At 38.8% G+C, this 22,516-nt stretch overlaps 1 protein-coding gene across 1 annotated transcript; it reads right to left on the bottom strand.

Moving 5' to 3' along the window:
- Positions 1–5,925: 5,925 nt before the first annotated feature.
- On the bottom strand, positions 5,926–20,351 carry LOC311290646 (AMP deaminase 3-like). The gene is made up of 14 exons (XM_084409259.1): positions 20,114–20,351; positions 19,866–20,037; positions 17,724–17,889; positions 16,133–16,352; positions 15,878–16,007; positions 15,587–15,781; positions 15,348–15,479; positions 15,070–15,233; positions 11,295–11,421; positions 10,697–10,860; positions 10,418–10,538; positions 7,213–7,386; positions 6,998–7,108; positions 5,926–6,315 (listed from the first exon to the last, which is right to left on the bottom strand). The coding sequence occupies exons 1-14, from the start codon at positions 20,332–20,334 to the stop codon at positions 6,139–6,141; spliced, it is 2,274 nt and encodes a 757-aa protein (XP_084265385.1). The 5' UTR covers positions 20,335–20,351; the 3' UTR covers positions 5,926–6,138.
- Between the last annotated feature and the right edge of the window lie 2,165 nt (positions 20,352–22,516).

Here is a 22,516-nt window from a genome sequence, read left to right as displayed (position 1 = left end):
TATTTATTAAAGTGTAGCATTTTTCTAGCCTCAGTAGCCTAGTGGTCAGGCCCTTGACAACTTTTTTTTTTAGCTTTGGGGCGACCCGAGTTCAAGTCATCAAGGTCATCGAACTTTCTTGATACTATACTTTCCTATCATAATAAAAGGCAAAAAATATATTCTTTAAACTGTTGCAAGTTAAGCTCCATCCACACACAAAATAGAATCAGCATTTTTTAAGCCATTACATCAACACCTCTCATAATGGGAGTGGGAGAACGGATTTCGACAGCTGAACTATTTGCCATCGGATTCCGTTCCCCCTATATTTCTTACACAATAAGGTTCTAATATTTATCAAATTGAAGGAAGTTACTAGTCTCAATAGCCTAGTTGTCAGTACCCTGTCAATATTTTTTTTAGCTTTGGGCAACCCGAGTTCAAGTCCAGGGTCGTCGAACTTTCATGATACTATACTTTCCTATCACAATAAAAGGCAAAAAATATATTCTTTAAACTGATGCAAGTTAAGCTCCATCCACACACAAAATAGAATCAGCATTTTTTAAGTCATTACATCAACACCTCTCATAATGGGAGTGGGGGAACGGATTTCGACAGCTGAACTATTTGCCGTCGGATTCCGTTCCCCCTATGTTTCTTACACAATAAGGTTCTAATATTTATCAACTGGAAGGAAGTTACTAGTCTCAATAGCCTAGTGGTAAGTCCTCTGACAATATTTTTTTTAGCTTTGGGGCGACCCGAGTTCAAGTCCCGGGTCATCGATCTTTCTTGATACTATACTTTCCTATCATAATAAAAGGCAAAAAATATATTCTTTAAACTGTTGCAAGTTAAGCTCCATCCACACACAAAATAGAATCAGCATTTTTTAAGTCATTACATCAACACCTCTCATAATGGGAGTGGGGGAACGGATTCCGACAGCTGTTTTGTTGCCGTCGGATTCCGTTCCCCCTATGTTTCTTACACAATAAGGTTCTAATATTTATCAAATTGAAGCAAGTTACCAGTCTCAATAGCCTAGTTGTCAGTACCCTGACAATATTTTTTTTTTGCTTTGGGCAACCCGAGTTCAAGTCCCGGGTCATCGAACTTTCTTGATACTATACTTTCCTATCATAATAAAAGGCAAAAAATATATTCTTTAAACTGATGCAAGTTAAGCTCCATCCACACACAAAATAGAATCAGCATTTTTTAAGTCATTACATCAACACCTCTCATAATGGGAGTGGGGGAACGGATTCCGACAGCTGAACTATTTGCCTTCGGATTCCGTTCCCCCTATGTTTCTTACACAATAAGGTTCTAATATTTATTAAATTGTTGCATTTTGCAAGCCTCAATAGCCTAGTGGTCAGTACCCTGACAATGTTTTTTTTTACCTTTGGGGCGACCCGAGTTCAAGTCCCGGGTCATCGAACTTTCTTGATACTATACTTTCCTATCATAATAAAAGGCAAAAAATATATTTTTTAAACTGTTGCAAGTTAAGCTCCATCCACACACAAAATAGAATCAGCATTTTTTAAGCCATTACATCAACACCTCTCATAATGGGAGTGGGGGAACGGATTCCGACAGCTGTTTTTATTTTTGCCGTCGGATTCCGTTCCCCCATGTTTCTTACACAATAAGGTTCTAATATTTATTAAAGTGTAGCATTTTTCTAGCCTCAGTAGCCTAGTGGTCAGTCCCCTGACAATTTTTTTTTTTAGCTTTGGGGCGACCCGAGTTCAAGTCCCGGGTCATCGTAATAAAAGGCAAAAAAAAAAAAAAATTCTTTAAACTGATGCAAGTTAAGCTCCATCCACACACAAAATAGAATCAGCATTTTTTTAAGCCATTACATCAACACCTCTCATAATGGAAGTGGGGGAACGGATTCCGACAGCTGGGTTTTTTGCCGTCGGATTCTGTTCCCCCCATATTTCTGACATACTGAGGTTCTAATATTTCTCAAATTTATGCTGTTTAAGCTCCATCCACACACAGAATAGAATAAGCATATTTTAAGCCGATACATCAAGATCTCTCATCATTGGGGTGGGGGAACGGATTTCGACAGCTGAATTATTTGCCGTCGGATTCTGTTCCCCCTATGTTTCTTACACAATAAGGTTCTAACATTTATCAAATTGCAGCAAATTGCTAGCCACAATGGCCTAGTGGTCAGTGACCTGACAATATTTTTGTTTTTTAGCTTTGGGCGACCCGAGTTCAAGTTCCGGGTCGTCAAACTTTACTATACTGTCCTTTCATAATAAAAGGCAAAAAAAAATAAAAAATTCTTTAAACTGATGCAAGTTAAGCTCCATCCACACACAAAATAGATTCAGCATTTTTTAAGCCTTTACATCAACACCTCTCATAATGGGAGTGGGGGAACGGATTCCGACAGCTGGTTGGTTTGCCGTCGGATTCTGTTCCCCCATGTTTCTTACACAATGAGGTTCTAATATTTATCAAACTGATGCTGATTTGTTCATCCCCATAGCCTAGTGGGCAGTGCACTGACAATTAGAGTTTTTGGTCTTTGGGCGACCCGAAATCAAGTCCGGGCCCGTGGAATTTTCTTGATCCTATATTTTTCCTATTATAATAAAAGGCATAAACTTCCAAAAATGTTTTCTTTAAACTGATGCCAGTTAAGCTCCATCCGCACTCAAAATGCCTCTCATAATGGGAGGGGGGAACGGATTCCGATAGCTGGTTTGTTTGCCATCGGATTCTGTTCCCCCATGTTTCTTACACAATGAGGTTCTAATATTAATCAAACTGTTACTGATTAACAGGCCCTCACAGACTAGTGGTCAATTCTCTGACGTTAAGAGCTGATGATTTTTAGGTGCCACAAGTTCAAACACCACTCGTGCACTCCACTGCCCGGTCCTGCTGCTTTCAAGATGCACAACCCCCGAGTGACAGCTCGAGCTCCGCTATGACACCCTGCTGCTGCTGCTCCTGCTCGTCTCCCACAACTTGTGATTCGCCGGATAGCACCTGTGAACCGGAGCAGTGTGGGGAAACTAGCCAGCTAGTGCAGAAAAGCAGAGCCCTGTTTGTCCAATACAAGAACAGCGGCTCTAAAAAGATGTAGCCATGTAAAGACCAACCGGCCGCAAAAGCCAGTAACTCCTGGCTGTGGCCGATTTTCCGCCAGTGAGTGAATGTGCAGAACTTGAGCCAGATGATGATTGGTCGGTGTATTATTCATGACAAACAAACTTCAATGAATTATGTAATATTTTAAAATATGTGATATATGGATTTTTTTTTATTAAATCGACACGCAACCTATTAGGCCTATTATTGAAGAAAAAAAAGAAAAAAAATTGTTTGGTTTATTTTATTTTTCCTGCCGTCGAGCCATATAGGCTACTCACTGAAAGAACTATCTGGCTCGAGAGCATCGGTTCCGAGCAGACTGTAGGCTACCTATGTTTACACTAGTGCATTTTCATTTTAAAACGCAACTTTTGCTATGGCTGTGCCTGCCGTCCACACACTAGTTTTAGGTCCGTGTAGGCTACTTTTTTATAGTTTGTTTTTCAATTTGAAATGAATAAGCAAAAACGAGAAAACACGCCTTAATTCGTTTTTTTCAAAAACGAAAAAACGAGATTTCGGCTTGATTTTCCTTTTTTTTTTTTTTTTTTTTTTTTCCGTTTTTTCTCTAGACAGCTCTTCAGTTAAAGCAGTACTGTATTTATTTTGGTATATGTTTGTGTTATATTTTAGAAATTTCAGGGTTCAGAAAGATTTTCAGAAAAAGGAGGGGGAAAAAGACAAATTAGCTTGGAACAACATTATGACAATAAATAATTACAAATTCACAAATCATTTTAATTAGCCATGACAAACCCTGTGCTTTTGTGTGTCTATGCCTCAATATAGGAGCGGTCAAGAGCCGAATTCAGGTGACTGCCGCTAATGAATCATGGGTCATGTCAGATGCTGCACGGAGGAGCTGGGTACATTCTCAATCTTGCAGATGAAGCCAGGCACCCACACAGACCTTAAAATGAAGCACTGTGCCACCGTCAAACTCACTGTCTCCCCATAACAGATGACCTTCTTTAAATACTATTTTATAGGGTGACTGGGTATTTGTTGCACTATATAGTGTCATTCACTGGAGGCAATAACTGCTGATTATAATGACTTTTTGCAGACATCCCAACCTGGGGGGGGGGGTGAGTGGGGTTGTTCGGTTCTGATTAATTCGGTTCGGGAGTATAAATAAAAGCCTGCCCGCACTGACAATTGATTGGTTGGGTCCTTACATGCGCTTCGTGAGGAACACACGCACACTAGCACACACACGCACGGTCTCTCGCTCCCTCTCTCTGTCGTGCGCGCGCTATATACGCATGCGCGCTCTTGCTCGCTCGCTCTAGATTCCGGGAGATTTTAGGGCATGACTCTGTTATATTACATTCATTATGAAAAATAATTGGACCGTTCAAATGGATTAACATTTGAGAATGAACTAATTTGCTTGTTTTCTTCTGAAGCTTAATAGGTTGCAAATTAAACCTTTATTTTATAGGGCATCACTGACACTTTCAGTGGAGGTTGGTTACCTAGTTTGAAATCCTAGACTTTTCAGCTCGCACTTTTGTGTGAATGAGAGAGACAAAAATATAAAAATATATGATAATGTATAGCTCAAACTTTCTACATCTATTTACAGTATATATACATATACATTTGTGTAGCAGTTTATGATGATTTAATCCAGTTTATCAAGATCTAGCCTACTAATCTAGTTTTAAAAATGTTCATTTCTGCAAATTCTCACAGATTTATAGAGATTGGACTGAATGTTAATAGTTTTATCAGAGAAAATAACATTATTAGCTGCTTCCTAGTGTTGTTTTGAAGGAGATTTATTTTACTTATTGACTAAATTGGGATGTTTGATGTTCTCTGTTCTGTTATCTTGTGTAAATCTTGAACAATAAAGTATATAAAATAAAATAAAAATTCTTGTTTGAAGACTGTAACAGTTCTTAGTACTGGGCAGCAGTGTCGAGTAAATAAATAATAATATTTCTAATTATCTGAAATATGAACTATAGACAATCTCATTATGAAATGATTCAGCAAGGCTTTTTTTGACACCACTTTCATTTATTTTACTTTGAGTGCAGTATTCAGATATTAGTGAAGATATGTAGCATTCAGGCACGTTTCAGGTGGCTTTTCAGAGGCCAAGCACCCATACATTATACAACATCCTTAAAACAGTTTAACCATCAAAATATGCAAGTTCAAGTACACAAGTCTATTTTGTGCCACAAAAAAAGAAAGAAAAAAAAAACAGCCCCAGAATCTCAGGTTGCAAACAAACTAGTTTATCAAGGCAAATTTTAATCCCACTTCCTGTGACTTTTTTTTTTTTACAAAAACATTTATCTGAAAAAAAAAAAAGAATACATTGTTATAGTCAGAAACCCAAAAACTCCCTTGTTAAAGGGTTAGGTCACCCAAAAATGAAAATTCTGTCAGTAATCACTCACCCTCATGTTGTTCCAACCCCGTAAGACTTTCGTTCATCTTCGGAACACAAATTAAGATATTTTATGGTTGAGCCACTGTAGTCACTTGGACTATTTTAACAATGTCTTTACTAACTTTTCTGGGCCGGCAAGTTTCGATCCCATAGAAGCCTATGGAGGAGTGATCCAGCTCTCAGATTTCATCAAAAATATCTTAATTTGTGTTCCGAAGATGAACGAAAGTCTTAAAGGGTTGGAACAACATGAGGGTGAGTAATTACTAACAGAATTTTAATTTATTGGTGACCTAACCCTTTAAGAAAAGGTAACAAATGTATGCTCCCATTTTCAGAAACCATGCAAAATACTGACACAGTTTATCAGAGTGCCCCATATTTTTTTTAAAGAATAGATTTGAGATATAAAATATATACACATAAGGCACTATGACAAGGGATATGCACATCATATAAGGCATTAAGTCACATGACTCCACATCTTGCTACCTGAATGATGTATATCCATAGCTCTTTTGTGCATCACTTATAGCAAGATAAAGTTTTATGCTGATATCTGGTCCACTCGTATGGACTCATGTTCTGCCCTATCGATCACCCTGCCATGTTTACGGGGCTTGTGCAGCCAAGGCTTCTGACTTGACGGCATCCACTATGAAGCTGAGCTCATTGCACAAGGTCTCGTGACGATAGGCCATACGGATTTGCGCCACATTTGTCATTCGGATGTCATTACCCTCTGGTCCATCCTGTAGATAATTCTCACCCAGGAAGTGTTTCTTCTCCTGCAAGGGAAATCTAAATGTCAGCTTTTACATAGGCTGATGTTAAATTTAGCATTGGAATGTGTTTAAAATTAGTACTAAGAATTTTTTTTAAAGAAAACTTTTCTCAAGGAAATATTACGGGTTCAGTAAAAGTTAAGCCCAACCAAAATTTTTTTTAATTTATCTTTAATTCAGTTACAGTGAGGCACTTGCAATGGAGTGAATGGGGCCAATTCATACATGTTAAAATACTTTTTCAATCTTACAGCCAAAAGATATAAACATACGAATGCTAATATGATTTAGGTAAAAAAAAAAAAAAAAAAAAAAAAAAATTCTTATTAATATAAAATTTTACAACTTCACCACCATGAAAATGCAATAACATAAACTCCAAAACCCTTAAATTTCTGTTAATGTAAAGTCACGCAGGTACTGGGCTACCTCCATAGACACCGCAGTGATAGTCGCTCCGTCCGGTCTAAAATACTTAGAATATAAACGCTTATAGGCGCACCGTAGTGATTCTGGATAAGACAAAAACACTGTTTCGACGATGGAAGTATAATGTACTCACTCATATACATTTTTAACAATTTTAATTTTATTTTAATTTTCAAACAAACGAGGACGAGCTGAAATTATTTGTAAATCTGAACCTAGAATATTCTTTATAGGTTAAGACAGACAGAGAAAGTACCTGATGAGACAGACCGCTCTGAAGCACACTATTTCTGGCGATCTCACACACATCGCATGTGCTCAGTTTCCACAGTTGTGCTGCTATGGCGTACTCCTCCATCAAGGCCTCCTAAAGATACATAAACAACAGAATCACATCACCTGACTGCTCTAGATGATTACACTCAGTGTTGGCAGTGTTCTATGAGCGTCATTCACACTGCTTTCCAAGACCTTTGTGTAGTGGAACTGTAATGGGTCATCCGTGGAGAGGGACACACACAGGCCCTTTTGCAGGAACTCCCTGAGGGGATTCTTGGAATACTCCAGGAACAGGCTATTGTTACTGAGCGGAGACATGGCAATGGGCACCTGGGCCAAGTAAAACAGGTACTGCAGCACAGGACTCTGTATTGAGAAATTAACAAGAACAATGTTAAACCATAAGAAAAGACTACATCAATACTGGTATCTGATGATTTTCAAGGTTTTTTTGTGTGTTAAATTACTCCTTTCTAAGAAACTTAGCATACAGGGCTCAATAATAATGATGGTCAGTTGACAGAAAAGTCACTTGTCCTATTGGGTCAGTAACCCAGCAAACACAGAACGTTGGCACAACGTAGCCAACCTTCTAACAACGTTTTAACAACATGGCCAAAAGGTTGCTATAACTACGTTGTGTGGTGAAGTTGTTACAGCGTTGTCACAATGTTGACATTAAACCATCGTTCAGGGCCATTGCTTAAGGTTGTGCCTAGGGTGTCTTGGCAACCACTGGACTACATAATGTACTCGTCACTGCCCTGAAGCGGGAAAATCAGCCTTTTAAATTCCAACCACCTGTTGTTGGGCTCATTGTGTTCTCATTCATCATCGAGCAACGATACGTGAGTATTGCGTTTAGCCTACTTCAGCTATCAAACACAACCTACAGCTTTCATTTCTAATGTGATTAATGAAGCATCACTCGCACTGTTTAGTTTTTCGTTTGATTTTTCCGCTATTTAGTCTCATGCGTTTCTTTGCTCCTCTGGATTTGTGGATATGTTTCCCCGGTGACACCTGCTCGGCTACTGTCCGCCATACAGACCCGGTTTTGTTCATTAAATGTTCTGATCTGCCTTTGCTTTTCATGTTTTATTTATTACTAGTGCAAAATGCCCGTGCAAAATCAGTTTTTGTGTGTGTTTTTAGTAATTGTTGGTTTGGTGTGATTGAATGCTCATTGTTACAATTACACAGCAAAAGTTCAGTGACATTTTTATTTGTGCATGGTAGAAAGCACACAGTGAACTCCGAGAAAATGCTATGCTTGAGCAAACAGTTTGTGAAAAGGCAACTACAAATGATGCCCGTGAAAGAGACTGTGAACACATTGAATAGGATATGTTTAGTTGGTGAATAGCATAGGCTATTACACAGTAGCGATAACGTTAAGCGCACCAGAATGAAATATAATATTCAGAAGTAAACAGCATAGCTAACATATAGATTCAGTTTACATCCACAAATGAATAAGCGTGTTGATTCAGGGAGCAGTGTGCAAAGTGCCCGTGCAAAATCAGTTTTTGTGTGTGTTTTTAGTAATTGTTGGTTTCTTGGTAAAGAAAACACATTTTTACTCAAATTAATCAAAATGGATTTATCACATTTTGGAACCAGACTATAATATTCAGAAGTAAACAGTGTAGCTGACAGATTGTCAGAATGTTTATTTTTAAACCACAACCTTCTTGGGGCTTCTTTGACCGATACAACCCTCTAATGTCAGATTGTTTATTTTTAAACCACAACCTTCTAAAAATTATATATTTACCGATATCTTTAGCATTTCTCATCCAAACAACGTCAAACTTGGCACTGCACTTACTCGTGCCCGTGGCGAGACACCTGTCGAGTTCGAAATCCATCGGACTTACGGTTCGAGAGATATGCGGTTAACAGACACACAGACAGACAGACAGACAGACAGACGTTCCTGTAATTTATAGATAGATACTTAAAATAAATGTGTATATTCGTTTTTTTCTTTTTCTTTTTTTTTACAAATGTATGACTTTTGGAAGTGCAATTTGATTATATGCAATTTTAATAAAGTTGAATTAACGAAACCTTCTGTCATTTTTACTCTATAAAGTGTAGGCTACACTTGTAGGTGTTGATAGCCCCATTAAATAATATAGATAAACAATAAACGATAAAAAGTATATAATTATCTAACAAAATACACCATATAAAAATATTGTCAGAACGTCGTCTCTCAGTTGCTGGATGTCGCGCAACAACGTTGCTACAGCCCTGTCACGTCTTACAATTCTACGTTGTTACAATGTTGCGAGCACGTAGACAGCGACGTTGCCATAGCAGAAATGCAACGTGCCAGAGACGTTGCCACAACGTAAATGTGTTTACTGGGAAGAACCTTTGCAGCGTGCCTCCAATCTATTAAATTGCAATAAGCTTTGTGCTTTAGTACTTCATATAATAACATCTACATCTCAGCTTTCAAATTCTGTCAGTTGTATTATGAAATTCAAACGATAAATACATTTTTGGTGCTCTTTAATGTGGCGCGACAGATCATATAGCGCCTTCGGTTCAAGCTTAGCGCACGTGAACTGGTCGTCATCTGTATTGCTAGTTATAGCATGAAACAAACATGAAAGAACTTCAGAAGGTATGTTGAAAGATACAGTACAACTTACCGAAATTCGTGTAATCGCTCAATCAGTGTTTCAACCACATAAAAACATCAATAAAATAGATTGTAGCCAAAACAATGTCACGTCATCTTACATTTACCTCAGAAAAGCCATTCAATCAATGTCCAAAAACTCATCAGTCAGCTAGGAAAATTAACTTAGAGGAGCATTTTGATAAATATATGCACTATATAGCATATTCATAGCATTTCAACTTAACCTGCTTTTCAATATTTAATGTATGTATGTATGAATGTATGTATGAATAAATCCGTCATGTTTTTGACAGCCACCATTTAAATGTTTATATCTAAATACAACTAGTAGACACACAATTACGTCATTTTAAAAACCTTTCTTGTGTGTAATTTAAGTAGCCTACAAATCAGTTACCTTTAATATTATATAGTAGCCTATGTATAGTCCCTGTATAATTTACAGCGTTAGTTGAGAGATATTTTTGCCATGTACTGTACCTGATTGTCCCCAATTAATCGATATTAAATCAAATCGTAAAATTTGTGTCAATGCCCTAGAAATTATATATGTAAATTCATGCTTTTTTCCCCCCTAATTGGCAGTGAACATTACCCCAAACGGGGGAAAGCTGAAACAATCCTTACTTTTGAAAGCGGTGTAATAATTGTTTGTCTGTTTAGTGGACTCTGAACTACACTGCCTATGGGTGTAATGTTGTGTGGTTTGATGTGAACACAATTAGTTTAGAGACTGACCTTCTTCAGGTTGAGTCCGTGAGAGATGTTGTCAGCTGTGAGGAAGGCTGACACCAGATGGGTGATGGATCCTGCCTCGCCACAGTGAGGACGGAACTGGAAGGTATTGAGACCACGTTCCCTGCAAAAAACATTTTCACTATTTAACATGGCTTGTGACTTCAGTTATAAAGCTTAAGGCTAAATTTGAAGGGAATAGCTTGTCTTGATTTTAGTTTGTTCTGTGAATGCAATGGGTTGTAGTGCTGAAATCAGAGCTTGATCTTTACAGTGACTTACTTTCGTAGGTTGTTGAGGACCATGATGTTGGCATACATGTGGAAGAGGTAGTAAGTGTATGGTGGGTTTTCCTCCATGGTCCACTCTTCCGGTTTTGGACTCTTATAGGTGAATAAGTGATCACTATGTTTGGACTCATCGTCCACACTGTCAAACCCTGTCACCTGCAGAAAAAACAGAAAGCTTTTTTGACATCTTTTTACAGCCACTTTTTGCCCTAATTTTCCTGAGGTTGTGGCTTAATATTTACATAAGGACTGATCAGGCTGTTCAGATATATAGGCAAGGTGGCGTTCCTTTGACTTTGGTGGGAAAGAAAATGAATACACAATGACTACATTACTGACTTGTGCGTAGTTTAACCACAACTATGTTTTCTGGGATTTATAGTGCATGACAATTTTACATGAACTCATATTCATCTGAGAACCATTTAATTGTTCATAAGGGATTTGGCATTTAAATCTTGATTCCTAGTAAAATGACTGTTTTGTGTTTAAGCTGTTAATTGCACTGTTGGTGTTACAATATTCTATTGTAGCATGAATCTGCTCTGACTGGTCTTGCCAGCTTAACAAAACTCTGATAAAGCACTTACGTGTTTCAGGAAAACATGTGTTTCTTTGTGCTTCTGAGGGTTAATTGTGGCCTGGAACAGTGGGAGGAAGATGTTCTCCAGCATCTTGGCGAAGTTGGGAACAATCCTCTTTGATCTGAAAATGTCACTAAAAACAAAGTACACAAGTCAAGAATATTTGCTTTTAGAAATACTAGATATGAATTATGCGCAAGTATGAGTAAAAATATAGTATGAGTGGAAACGTCACAGAGTTGTGCCATTCAGAACTGAATTGAGAATGCCTTTTAACTTAGTGAATTTTAACTGACAAGGATAAAAGGATGCAGTTTTTTTTTTATTTGAATTTAGAAAAACTTTCATTTGGTTTGAACATTAGGTAGCCTAATATTAATAACCCTGGTCTACAGCCAAAATGCTTCTGAAATACAGTGAGGAAAATAAGTATTTGAGCACCCTGCTATTTTGCAAGTTCTCCCACTTAGAAATCATGGAGGGGTCTGAAATTGTCATCGTAGGTGCATGTCCACTGTGAGAGACATAATCAAAAAAAAAAAAAATCCAGAAATCACAATGTATGATTTTTTAACTATTTATTTGTATGATACAGCTGCAAATAAGTATTTGAACACCTGAGCAAATCAATGTTAATATTTGGTACAGTAGCCTTTGTTTGCAATTACAGAGGTCAAACGTTTCCTGTAGTTTTTCACCAGGTTTGCACACACTGCAGGAGAGATTTTGGCCCACTCCTCCACACAGATCTTCTCTAGATCAGTCAGGTTTCTGGGCTGTCGCTGAGAAACACGGAGTTTGAGCTCCCTCCAAAGATTCTCTATTGGGTTTAGGTCTGGAGACTGGCTAGGCCACGCCAGAACCTTGATATGCTTCTTACAGAGCCACTCCTTGGTTATCCTGGCTGTGTGCTTCGGGTCATTGTCATGTCGGAAGACCCAGCCTCGACCCATCTTCAATGCTCTAACTGAGGGAAGGAGGTTGTTCCCCAAAATCTCGCAATACATGGCCCCGGTCATCCTCTCCTTAATACAGTGCAGTCGCCCTGTCCCATGTGCAGAAAAACACCCCCAAAGCATGATGCTACCACCCCCATGCTTCACAGTAGGGATGGTGTTCTTGGGATGGTACTCATCATTCTTCTTCCTCCAAACACGTTTAGTGGAATTATGACCAAAAAGTTCTATTTTGGTCTCATCTGACCAGATGACTTTCTCCCATGACTCCTCTGGATCATCCAAATGGTCATTGGCAAACTTAAGACGGGCCTTGACATGTGCTGGTTTAAGCAGGGGAACCTTCCGTGCCATGCATGATTTCAAACCATGACGTCTTAGTGTATTACCAACAGTAACCTTGGAAACGGTGGTCCCAGCTCTTTTCAGGTCATTGACCAGCTCCTCCCGTGTAGTTCTGGGCTGATTTCTCACCTTTTCTTAGGATCATTGAGACCCCACGAGGTGAGATCTTGCATGGAGCCCCAGTCCGAGGGAGATTGACAGTCATGTTTAGCTTCTTCCATTTTCTAATGATTGCTCCAACAGTGGACCTTTTTTCACCAAGCTGCTTGGCAATTTCCCCGTAGCCCTTTCCAGCCTTGTGGAGGTGTACAATTTTGTCTCTAGTGTCTTTGGACAGCTCTTTGGTCTTGGCCATGTTAGTAGTTGGATTCTTACTGATTGTATGGGGTGGACAGGTGTCTTTATGCAGCTAACGACCTCAAACAGGTGCATCTAATTTAGGATAATAAATGGAGTGGAGGTGGACATTTTAAAGGCAGACTAACAGGTCTTTGAGGGTCAGAATTCTAGCTGATAGACAGGTGTTCAAATACATATTTGCAGCTGTATCATACAAATAAATAGTTAAAAAATCATATATTGTGATTTCTGGATTTTTTTTTTTAGATTATGTCTCTCACAGTGGACATGCACCTACGATGACAATTTCAGACCCCTTCATGATTTCCAAGTGGGAGAACTTGCAAAATAGCAGGGTGTTCAAATACTTATTTTCCTCACTGTAAATGTAGTCAAACGTTACTAATTATGGGTCACTGAGAAAGAAAATGATGCTTAAAATTGTTGATTGGCTCTAGTTTTCAAGATATGCTATTAGGTCAGTAAATACGACCCTTTACTTGGGAATGGCAGAGGATACGTGAGTAATAAAGGGAAGGGATCTCAGTTTAAACCTGAAATGCCTAAAATACATCTTTGACTGGATCTATAAATGAATATGAACAGTACTTGGTTAGGCTAAACAATGAATGATTCAATCTGAAGCTGATATTGCATTATATTCCTTGAAGTCATGGATGTTGCAAACATAACAATGCTCACATCACTCAGCTGAACAAATTGCCCTAAATCAGCTCAAGAAGTCATTCAGCAGGGGTGCAAAACTGAATTCCTGGAAGGCCACAGCCCTGCAGAGTTTAGTTCCAACCCTGCTCCAACATGCAATCCTGTAGTTCCCTTTCAAGAGAACTCACGCTGTGTCTGAGAATTCAATGTTTTGGGAACGCCTCTGCGTGACTGCTTTGTTTAGCACTTGTGAAATCAGTCCAATGGCAGGTGGAAGTTGAAGTTTGTTAGAAAAGTAAGCTAGATGAACACTTCCTGCCTTCTATGGGGGAAATGGATCACACCATTTTCCTTCATGGGCTGGGGAGTGATTCTGAATGGTTGCTTGACTCAAGGTCTGTGGAGGGGTCATCATTTCTCCTGGCACATAAACTGCGTGGAGATGATGGTGGTTTTCCTGGCGTTGAAACACTTCTTCTCAAACCTCAGGGGCCACCATGTTCTTGTCCATACAGACAAAACATTGGTGGTCGGCTACATAAATCATTGGGGGGTTGCACCTGTGGTTGCGCCCACTGTACAAACTGGCACACCAGATCCTCCTTTTGGCTCAAGGAAAGCTGCTCCTTATGGAAGTAGTTGTGGCCAGGACGGATGTGGATTTGTTCGCGTCTCGAGAGACGACTAGGAGTATGGCTGCTTCAAAGGCTATTTTATCGGGAGTTTTCCTCCAAGATCTATGTGATGTGGCAGGCTGGCCCTCTCCACACACATTTGTGAGGTTTTATAACTTGGATTTGGACTGTACACCAGGGTCCCAGGTGCTGGTGTCTCAGTGCTGCTCTTTACGATTTCACACAAGACAGGCATGGGTATAAACATTCCCACAACGTCGAATTCTCTGATGCAGCGCGAGGTCCCTTGAAAAGGAAAGTCTCAGGTTACGATTATTGCGACTGTTACGACGCTGCGTCACCCTGCCACACTACCTGCATGACTGTAATCGACTTGCTTCAGCCTATCAGAAGCTAACGCTGTTTGGTCCGGGTATGCTTTATAGTTTCCTGGTCATGATGTCACCCGCCTATGACGTTCCATCACGCCATTGGACTAATTTCACACGTGCTTCACAACACAATCATGCAGAGGTCTTTCCACATCCGATGCAACATCTCATTCCCTTTTCAAGGAAAAGGTTACAGTTGTAACCTGAGACATTTTCAAATAAGCCCGAAGGACTTGATGAGCTGGATCAGGTGTGTTTAATTAAGGTTGAAGCTAAATTATGCAGGACTGTGGCCCTCCAGGAACTGAGTTTTCATATTTGAATTCAGCACATCAAAATACATAATAAATAGTATATTTTATCTCTGAAGTAGACGACTTCCAAAACATTTTGTTGTGTTAGATTATTCGAGTTTCTCTGTTAAATGTCTTTAAATTCATATGTTAATTGACATTAGAAGAGGACTTACTAAATCCTGGGCACCTGTATGATCCATCTCATGTTAGGGGAGTGCAGCTTTTGCTTGATAAACCACTTGGACAGGCTGTCCCACTCTTCAGGGGCTCGGCCGTAAATTGAGAGACGGGGTTCAGCATGCTGATATTTACTCTCCTCCAGGTCATGAGCAACCTCCTGCACAACAGGAACAATGCGATTGATTGTTACCCACTTAAGAAAATAATCTGTGTGCTCTGACAGTTATAGTTAATTTTATCTTGTATCAGCATGTGAGTTGATCAATTTTACCTTGATAAGACGTGCAAAATATTCTCCATTGATGTAGTTATCACTTTTGAGGTAGATCTCTCGGAGCTCACTAGCACCCACTGGGTTGTATTTGGAATTGAATTTATCAAAGCGATGAAAGGTTTGTCTGCCCTGTAACAAACAATAGAGCAATTTCTTATTGCGGCAAGATCCATTCTGTAAGAAAATGTAGCATAAAAGCATCATTTGGAAGTCCTGAGGTTTTCTGAAATACGTACCGCATGTACATCTAATGAGTCCACTGTGAGATCGTAAGGGTCCATTTTCAGATTGTCAAACACCTGTTTGAGGGTGAGCTTCTTTCCGTTCTTCTCCACCACCTCTCGCTCTGCTTCTGTCTTATAGGTGTCCTGGATGAACTTCAGTAGATGCTTCTGGTTCATGCAGGCAGCTGCGTGAATGTGCGTATCAACCTGAATATTCACAAATATGTACATTTAGAAGGTTAAAGGGTCTTTATGCAGTAAATAATCTAAATGTTAATGTTTATACCACTTTATTTGAAATACCTTTCTGACATTGTAGAAGTCTCTGTGAGGAACGCCTTTCAGTTCCTTTAACTCAGCCATCTCGTTCAGCATTTCATGTAGTTGGAACTTGGACCTCAGGAAGTTAAGCCTTCTGTGACAATAGGTCTTCCTATAAAAGAGGATATTACCCCTAAATGTATTTCTGTTTTTCACTGAATTTCACACATCATTATTATCATTATTATTTAGCAACAGATGCATGCAGTGTTATAAATATAATATAACCGAACTCACGTTGGTCCGTCTGCAATCATGGCAAGGACGTGGCTCAAGTCAATAGCAAAAGTTTCCAAGTCAGGATATGGCAAGCTCCGTGGCTGATCCTGTTTTAAAGCATCCTCATTATCATAGACATATATGATTCCATCTTTCATCCTCAGGGAGTAGTTCAGATCCTGTGGGAGGTCTTCCATACTGTAGGGATCCTCACCCTCACTTGGAGGGGGGCAGATATCTGTTGCCATGGAAAGAAAGCAAGTTCTGATGAATACTGATGTCGTATTATATTGATGTCCTGATATAAATAGAGCCCGGACTAGGTTTTTTTAGTATCACTTTTCCCAAACACACTTCAGTATTTGAGACAGAATAGTACAGTCATTTCTCACTTATGTCTCAAAGCTGTTAGGGTAAGCGAGAAATATTTTTTGTCATGCTGGTTAAAGTCCTAATAGCAATCACTAAGTTAAGTGATCTAAATGTATTTAAATGTATATCATCTGTGGAAGCCATGTATTTTCATACCTCCGCGCACCAGTGCGTTTAATGCTTTGCAGAGTTAGACAGGTGTCATTCACAGAGGCGAGCACCGCAACCAAAACAGCAGTCACTTTTTACAGTTCTTCCTGAACCAAAACAATGTGCTTATGCTGCGTTTGAATATGGAAAACTGTGACGTTATACCCGGAGCTGTGCATGACTTGAATTTATGCGTTTCAATGGCAACACTATCAACGCCGAAATGAATCTGCAGCAGTCAGGTGGTTCTAAATATATGATTGACATCATTCTTTTTTCTTTTTTTTTTTTGCTTAATTTTTAATGACTTTTCCTCATTTAATGAGGACAGCTGGGTAAACACAAAATTGAAATGATTATATGCCCAGTCTTAAAAGTCTAGTACACATTTTGTAGCATCAGTGTTCAATATGACCCCATGCTCATTTAGCTGTGTAAATAATGTAAGACATATAACAATTTTACACACATTTGTTTTGGTTGTTTTGGATGATACTGAGGTCATTATAACATGCAATTTTATAATCTTCAAAAAACTTCCCTCTGCTTTGCATCAAAATGGCCTCACATGCAAGGAATTTGCAGCAAGCAAAGAATATTGCACCTGAAAGAACCATTTACCAGATCAAGAATTCAAGGAGGAGGGGTTCAACTGCAGTGAAGAAGGCTTCAGGACATCCCAGGGTGTCCACAAGTGCCAGAACACTCTCTTCCTGAATGAGTCAACTACGAAATCATGTCACCATGACTTAAAGGGCTATTTAAGTAGTCAACAAAGAAACATAAAGTACCATGACACATAAACCTTTGTTAAAAAAAAATATATATATTCTGGAGGTTTAAATTTCTGCAGTCCAATTTACCCCAGAGGGAAAAAATATGTTGGTAAATCTGAGGGTAACAGGAGGGTTAAGTTGTATTTGATCATTATTATTGTAATGTTATGTACTCTGAGACATGAGGTAGTTTATCGTCTCGTGACACTTCGCGTTCATGTGTTTTCAAAGCTATTGCTAGCCACTCCGAAAATTGCCTACAATACCTTTAATTTATGCATGAACTGTTATTAATGCCAACCATGACATACCTGGCAGCACTTCATCCTCCTCACTCCATTTCTCATTATTGGCATTCCTTAGAAAGCTGGCTGTGGTCCTGGGGAAGTGGTGATATGCCAGCCGGGAATATTTTTCTCTGATGAAGAGTGCTGTCAGCAGAGTTTTCGCTGCCTGTTCGTAGTTCTCGACTGTTGTCTGTCCAAAATCATCATAGATGAATTCATTTTGTGAGCTTTTAGGAGTACAGCATATTCACTGCAGTTCAATAGTCAAAAGTTGGTAAGATTTTTTGAAAGGAGTCTCTTATGTTTTGTTGAAACCATATTATATTTTCAGCATTCTTTGATGAATAAAAAGTTAAAAAGAACAGCATTTATAAATCTTTTGTAACATTATGAATGCCTTTAATGTCAATTTTGATCAATTTAATGGTCACTTTCTTGCTTGCTTTTTTCATAATTTAGGCCATTTCTCAATATGCGTTCTTGTCTGTACTTGTGTTCTTGTGGACTTGTGAAACGTCATCAGTCGCTGCCCAAGTACTGTTCTGCCCAAGTACTGCCCAAGTAAAGTTCACATATAGCCAAGTCCAGTTCAAATCCCCGGATGTGTTCTTGATCCGCCCCTTTTACCGAGGATGCTATAGAGAGGTGACTTGTGCGGACTTGAGACAGCCAGGTATCCCAGAATGCATGTCGCACCAACCAGCAAGCGTCAATAGCAGAGGAGAAAACCCGCGTAATATCAAAATACGACTGTTATTGTGTCACAAAATGTAATTTTAAGAGTGTTTCAGGCGAGAATGTAGTTGTTTAAAGCTCAAATCTGAGATTTATTTGTAATGATAGCGCCTATTTGAAAAATGCATCTGACGTTTTTCGGAGTTGTGAGATCCAGGCGAACACCGGGCGTTCAACGCTCATTAACCCCGACTGGAACAGCTTTTCCTCGGCTAATCCTTCTGATGTTTGCCGCTGGCTCTGATGTCTCTAGTCTATTGGTTAAACATGAGATATAATTCGTCTTGTGTAGAAGTCGATCTTTGGTCTCATTAAATCTATAGTTTGTTCCATGGCAAATCGTTTTGGCAAAGTGAAGTTTCACAACTTTATAGGCTATTTAACTTTAACTTTAGAGAACTGACTTAGGCTATGTTTGAATGAATTGTTTGCTTTATTTCTCATTGTATAACTTCTTATACCTTTTAGGCTACTTATACTTTTATACTGGATATTATTGATCATTAAAACTGACATTTAACAAAAAGAGACAGGGTTGTGTAATTTTATTTTATATATTGTTTAATATATAGAATATTTTTTATATTTATTTTAGTACATTCTCTTCACTGTATGTACATGTATAATAAAATAAAATGACACAACCCTGTCTCTGTTTGTTAAATGTCAGTTTTAATGATCAATATGTTTCATATTTTTAAAATGAAAACAAAAGCAGGGTTGTGTTTTATATTTCGTGTTGTTATAAATATATGCAGTGAAGATAATCAATGTTTGCCTGAACCACATTTATGTGGCCATTCATATGTGTAAGATTTTTTTTTTTTTTATGTAAAGAGGAAGAGTGGTGTTTTATAACATATTTCGTTTTATTGTTGACGAAAAGAGGCAGAGTTGTATTTTATACCATATTTCGTTTTATTGTTACCTAAAATATACATCAAGAGATGACCGGAGTTGCCAGAGCGAGCTGAGTGACGCGATCAAGAACGCTGCTGTTCCATTTTGCAGAATAACCGGACTTGCGTCCTCGTCCTCGGGAGTTCGTTCTCCTGAGTCGAACTTGGCAAGTCCGAAGTTTACGTACTTGGTATTGAGAAACGGCTTTAGTCTACTAATCTACCACTGCATCCAAAGTATTTGATTCTGAAACCACACCTGTACTGGTCATGCAATTATAACTGAATTTGCGTCAAACAGGTGCAACTTGCTTGTACTTTTAATTTTTTTGAATATAATTATTTCATAGCTGTTTGGCTCAAATTAAATTCCCAGCCCTGTGTATTAACTTTCTTGATCTTTCCCTTATGGTATATTATATTATATTACTTTTAATATGCATTATTATGTATGTTATATATATAATATAGCCTACTATTTTATTTTATAGATAATATGTAAGATACTTATACATGCTCATTTGTCTCCTACCCCTGTGCAGTAGTCTCCACTGATGGTGACCCTCTGGAATTCTGGGATGTTGTCTGGCATAGGGCCTGCGGCTGTCGAAGGGGTCAGCAGGGGTGAAATCACAGACGTAGCCCAATCTGAAGTGAAGGGGATTTGCGAGGATTGGGATCGCATCAGCTTTAAACTCAGTCTCCTAACATGGGGCATAAAGAATAATAAATACATTTACTAAACAACAAAAGCAGAGAGTGCTACGCGGGAGTCCTTACCTCTTGACGGATTTCTCTGACATCTGCTCCTCCATCTCTTTGCGTAGCTCCCACTCCTTGGCCTGATTTAAGCCAATGGGACAGTCCTCAGGGACGGTGAACATGGACAAGCTGTTCTTAGACTCTTCTTCCTTCAGAGCCGAAGCGAACACTTTCTCAGCCATGAGTCTCACTTTCTCATCCACCTCTCGCAGAGAGATCTTAGTGAACTGACGCGGCATTTCTGCAGGAGTGGTGCCATCAGAAAGAATGTCTGTTCTTTCTATAATTAGTCAATGTTCTTCATCAGGTGTAACACCTTCTTTTGTACATGGTGTTCATTTGTTAAAAGTATTCTAAAAACTTTCATCACATTGGGCAGTACCATTTTCCATCAGCTTCTCAATCTATGATCACAAGCCTGTATCTACTCGACAAAATCCCTTCCTTTGATCAAATGAGACTAAGTGTACTGCGTGTTTGTGTTATGACTTATGACTGAGTTACCAACGTGTTGCCAAAACCTGACAACTGATAGTCATGCTTTGAAATGAATGACATGGTACAATTAGTAGGCCTATTATTTGTAATATTTTGGCTAAGAAATTATTTTCTGGATTTTGCCTTAATGTAAAAAATATTATTAATCAGCTGATTATTTAAAAAATAAAACGTGGTAATGTGTATGTGTACATGGCAGTTTTACAACTGCACTCATCACGGTTGTAAACATGTCCTCAAGTATCGGTCCACACAGTTCTGGTTTCACTTTCCAACTTGTGCCTTGGTCTTAGTCAGGTATCTATGAGGTTAACTAAGTTCCTGTCCTATTAGAGACTGGATTCCCAAAGTGTCAGATGAGTTGTTGTTGTGTCCTCTGGCAGCAAACTACTCATGGTGCACAGCAAGCATTCCTTTATTTCCTCGGTAGGGAATCATAATTAGTTTAGGCAAAATCATGAAGAAAGAACGACAGGAGAACTAACATACATACAACCCCATTTCCAGAAGAGTCGGGACATTTTGTAAAATGCAGTAAAATCAAGATTCTGTGATTCGTTAATTCTCTTTAACCTTTATTTAACTGACAAAAGTAGAAAGAAAAGATTTCCAATGTTTTCACCGACCAACTTAATTGTAAGTTGGCTGCAACACACTCCAAAAAAGTTGGGACAGAGGCTAAATTAAAAGGAAAAGGTTATAGAATGTTAAACTGTTTTAAAACAGTCCACTATAAACAGATGAATTGGCGATATTGGCTTCGCGATTCTGCATAAAAGGAGCATCTCAGTCTTTGCAGGCAAAGATGAGTCAGCTCATCACTTTGTGTCAAGTTTCATAAGTGAATTGTCAAATAATTCACAAATCTTTTACCATCCACCTTACATAATATCCTGAAAAGATTCAGGGAATCCAGAGAAATCTCAGTACGTGAGATCAAGGCAGGACACATGACCTTCGAGCCCTCAGATGGCACTGCATGAGAAACCATCGTGCTACTGTGTTAAATATAGCCATGCGTTATCGAGAGTAATTTGGAAAACCGTTTTCACTTAACACAGTCTGACACTGCTACAAGAAATGCAACTTGAATCTCTGTTACGCAAGGATAAAGCTTTACATCAATTCTATGCAGAGACGACCACGAGTTCTCTGGCCCCGAGCTCATCTCAGATGAAAAAGACAGTGGAAATGTGTGCCGTGGTCAGATGAGTCCTCGTTTTAGCTTGTTTTTGGGGAACAAAATGAACGTCGAGTTCTTAGACCCAAAGAAGGATGGGACCATCCAGACTTTCATCAGTGACAGGTGCAAAAGCAAACATCTGTCACGGTATGCGGGTGCAATGACATAGAGGCGTATATTGGGATTGTACAGAGATACATACTGCCATAATGATGACATCAACAATGGAAGGCTTCATTCTGCACGTGCTACAACAGTTTCTCAGGTTTCTCATTTTAAATCAAATAGAGAACCTCCATTTTCAGACCCCGGCTTGGTTCCATCCGGACCGCGGGACATAATTGCGCCATTTTACCATTTCTACAGATTAAAGTGAGCAGCGCATCAAAACAACGGAGCGGTAATGATACTGTACTGTAACGATGTTGCTTCTCTCCTCCACTAAAGACGTAAAGCGCCACATTAAGAGTTGCAGATGACGAGGTCATTTTAACAACAGTAGCAGAAACAAGGTGCACAGAAAATGTATAAACTACAACAATGCAGAAAACAAGAATGGAACAAATATAATTATTTTTATCTGTTGACTGTCAATGCAGCACATTTACAAAGTGTAACTTTGTGGTTTAGTTTTACATGCAACACTGTAAGAAAGGGCAAAGTGTCTTTAGTCACTTTACTAAATGTATCTTTTAGGGTTTTCAAAGTTGATAATGAAAGACAAAGTAAATATTTAATGC

Source organism: Rutilus rutilus (genome assembly GCF_951802725.1).
Source record: "Rutilus rutilus genome assembly, chromosome: 5".
Lineage (NCBI taxonomy): Eukaryota > Metazoa > Chordata > Actinopteri > Cypriniformes > Leuciscidae > Rutilus > Rutilus rutilus.
The sequence above is the reverse complement of the archived record's forward strand: the minus strand, read 5'-3'. Positions and strand labels throughout refer to the sequence as shown.

Coding starts and splice junctions, on each gene's coding strand:
- LOC311290646 (XM_084409259.1), bottom strand. CDS start 20,334: ATGCCGCGTCAGTTCACTAAGATCTCTCTGCGAGAGGTGGATGAGAAA. Junction 17,890..19,865: donor GTGGAGACTACTGCACAGGG/GTAGGAGACAAA, acceptor GATTTTGGACAG/ACAACAGTCGAGAACTACGA. Junction 15,234..15,347: donor ATTTTGCACGTCTTATCAAG/GTAAAATTGATC, acceptor CCTGTTGTGCAG/GAGGTTGCTCATGACCTGGA.